This window comes from Mastomys coucha, unplaced genomic scaffold (genome assembly GCF_008632895.1).
Source record: "Mastomys coucha isolate ucsf_1 unplaced genomic scaffold, UCSF_Mcou_1 pScaffold15, whole genome shotgun sequence".
In the NCBI taxonomy this organism is placed as follows: Eukaryota; Metazoa; Chordata; class Mammalia; order Rodentia; family Muridae; genus Mastomys; species Mastomys coucha.
Window position 1 is genome coordinate 10417269 of NW_022196897.1, and position 2106 is coordinate 10419374.

Consider the following 2106-nt stretch of genomic DNA (forward strand, 5'->3'; position numbering starts at 1 on the left):
GACTTCGTGCCACCGCCCCCACCGCCTGCAGCTGTTGAAGATTCTGCATTGCCACCCCCGCCGCCACCACCTCTGCCCTGTCTCACCCAGGAGGTGACCAAGTCATCTCCGTTGCCCCTCAAAAAGCCCCCAGTGCCCCCCAAGAGGCAAGAGAACCAAGGACTCCCAGGTGCAGCAGGGAACAGTGAGCAAGATTTTATGTCAGACCTCATGAAAGCATTGCAAAAGAAACGAGGCAATGTACCCTAGAGACAGGTTAGTGTTTGCGATGCTTGCTAGCTAGATCCATGTTTTGGTACTCTATTGTCATGCATCTCGTTCATTTTAGTAGTGTTTTCTGTCTAGAAATAATGTAAAGACTCTTTACTGTTGTGCATACTATGTTCATAGCCATTATGCCAGCCATATTCAGGGTTTCTAGCTACACACATCCAAGCACACACACGCACATCCTGTGTGCCTTCACTTGGTGAATTTTTATCTTGCAGTCCAGGTTCACTGAAATGATATTCTAGGTATTTTTTTGTGTGTGTGTGTTCAGAAGGCTCAAATTTTAAGAATTAAAGTTTGTCTGAAAACAGTATTTCTAAAAATAGTGTATAAATTTTATGTGGTGTCAACACTACTTTATATTTGACTCTCTAAAAGTTTCAAATTCCTATGCCTTCTTAAGTCTTGTTCTGTTTTCTTCTTGGTGTCTGTAACCTCCGACCTAGCAAAACAGGGAGGGAAATGAAAGAAAACATGTTCCATTTCTTTTATACTTCTTGGTTGACTCTATCTCTAGCCCTAATACTGCTTTTATGTGTAGTGGGCAGGTAGGTCGGTTGGTCGGTTGGTTGGTTGGTTGATTGGTTGGTTACTTGGTTAGTTGGTTGGTTGGTTGGTTGGTTGGTTGGTTGGTTCTGAAGGGCTGGGGATGAACCCATAAGTGCCTACCTTGGCAAGTGTGCAACACTGAGCTACAAACACCTAGCCTACTTTTCACTTACTTGGTTTTTGCTTTTTTAAGTTTGAACCATGACCAGGCAGATACATACACACACACAGACACACAGACATACACATACACATAGGCACACACACACTACATTAGTATTTGTATACTAATGTGATATATCTGTGTGAGTGCATGTGTGGATACTTTATGGAGAGTATGTGGATCTGAGGCTTGGGTCCTCATACTGGCTTAGCAAGTGCTCTTACCCACTGGGACATCTCACTGGTCCAGTCTTTGCTTTTGAAAATGGATGGACAAAGCTTAACTGTTAGCATCAGGGCCTCTGAAAGAGCAGTCAGTGCTTTTAACAGCTGAGCCATCTCTCTAAACTTCTTACACATGGAACTGTTTGGGCCTAGTGTGTGGTATGTTCTAATGCTTTTCTAACACATCATTTGGTGCTGAGACCTGGGAATTGGCTGTTCTGTCAGCAGCCACTGCGGGACCCACAGAGATCATGGCCATGTGGACCTGTCACAGCACCGGCAACAGCGGCTGCCGTGAACAGCGGCTGCCGTGAGCACGCAGAGTTGTCGGCCCCCTCAGCTGGTGGCTTCGAGAATTGCAGGCTTTCACCACACTGCTGCTTTCACCACAGAGTTGCTGCCTCTGAAGCCACAACCACCAAGTCACAGCCAAGGAGCCTGAGCTGCCCCACGCACCTCAGAACGTACGAACTTCTACCACCTGAGCTGTGGCCCTTCTGGTCTACCATGTGGGGCTAGCTTCTGCTCAGGCCCACACCTACCCATTCAGTTTCACGTTTTCTATTTACCAGTCCACTCTAATTCTTGCACAGACACTGGCATATTAATTCTTAGGATCAGTTAAGGTGAGGACCTTCAGTTTTCCAGATACAGCCTGGCCAGCCTTCTCTGGGAACTACAGGGTTTACAGTCACGCCTCCCAGCTGACTTACATCTTAGGACATCTGCCATTGGTTGACCCCTCCCTTGAAAGCAGCTCTTGCTCCCTACTTCTTATTCTAGGCTCTTGCAGCTGAACCAAACCCTCGATACTGAGGTGAGTTGCTTTCCACAGCAGGCCCAGGGCCTGCTGGGTAGACACTAGAGGGCCCTCGTGACAACTTGGGCCACTAGCCTGGC

The 2106-nt window shown here is 47.3% G+C and overlaps 1 protein-coding gene across 1 annotated transcript in view; it reads left to right on the forward strand.

The window, feature by feature from the left end:
• Positions 1 to 583, forward strand: part of Apbb1ip (amyloid beta precursor protein binding family B member 1 interacting protein) — a 120751-nt gene extending 120168 nt beyond the window's left edge. Inside the window, exon 14 of the mRNA XM_031369162.1 lies at positions 1 to 583. This exon is cut by the window's left edge and continues 273 nt beyond it. Within this exon, the coding sequence (XP_031225022.1) occupies positions 1 to 249 (249 nt within the window). The 3' untranslated portion in view covers positions 250 to 583.
• Positions 584 to 2106: the final 1523 nt, after the last annotated feature.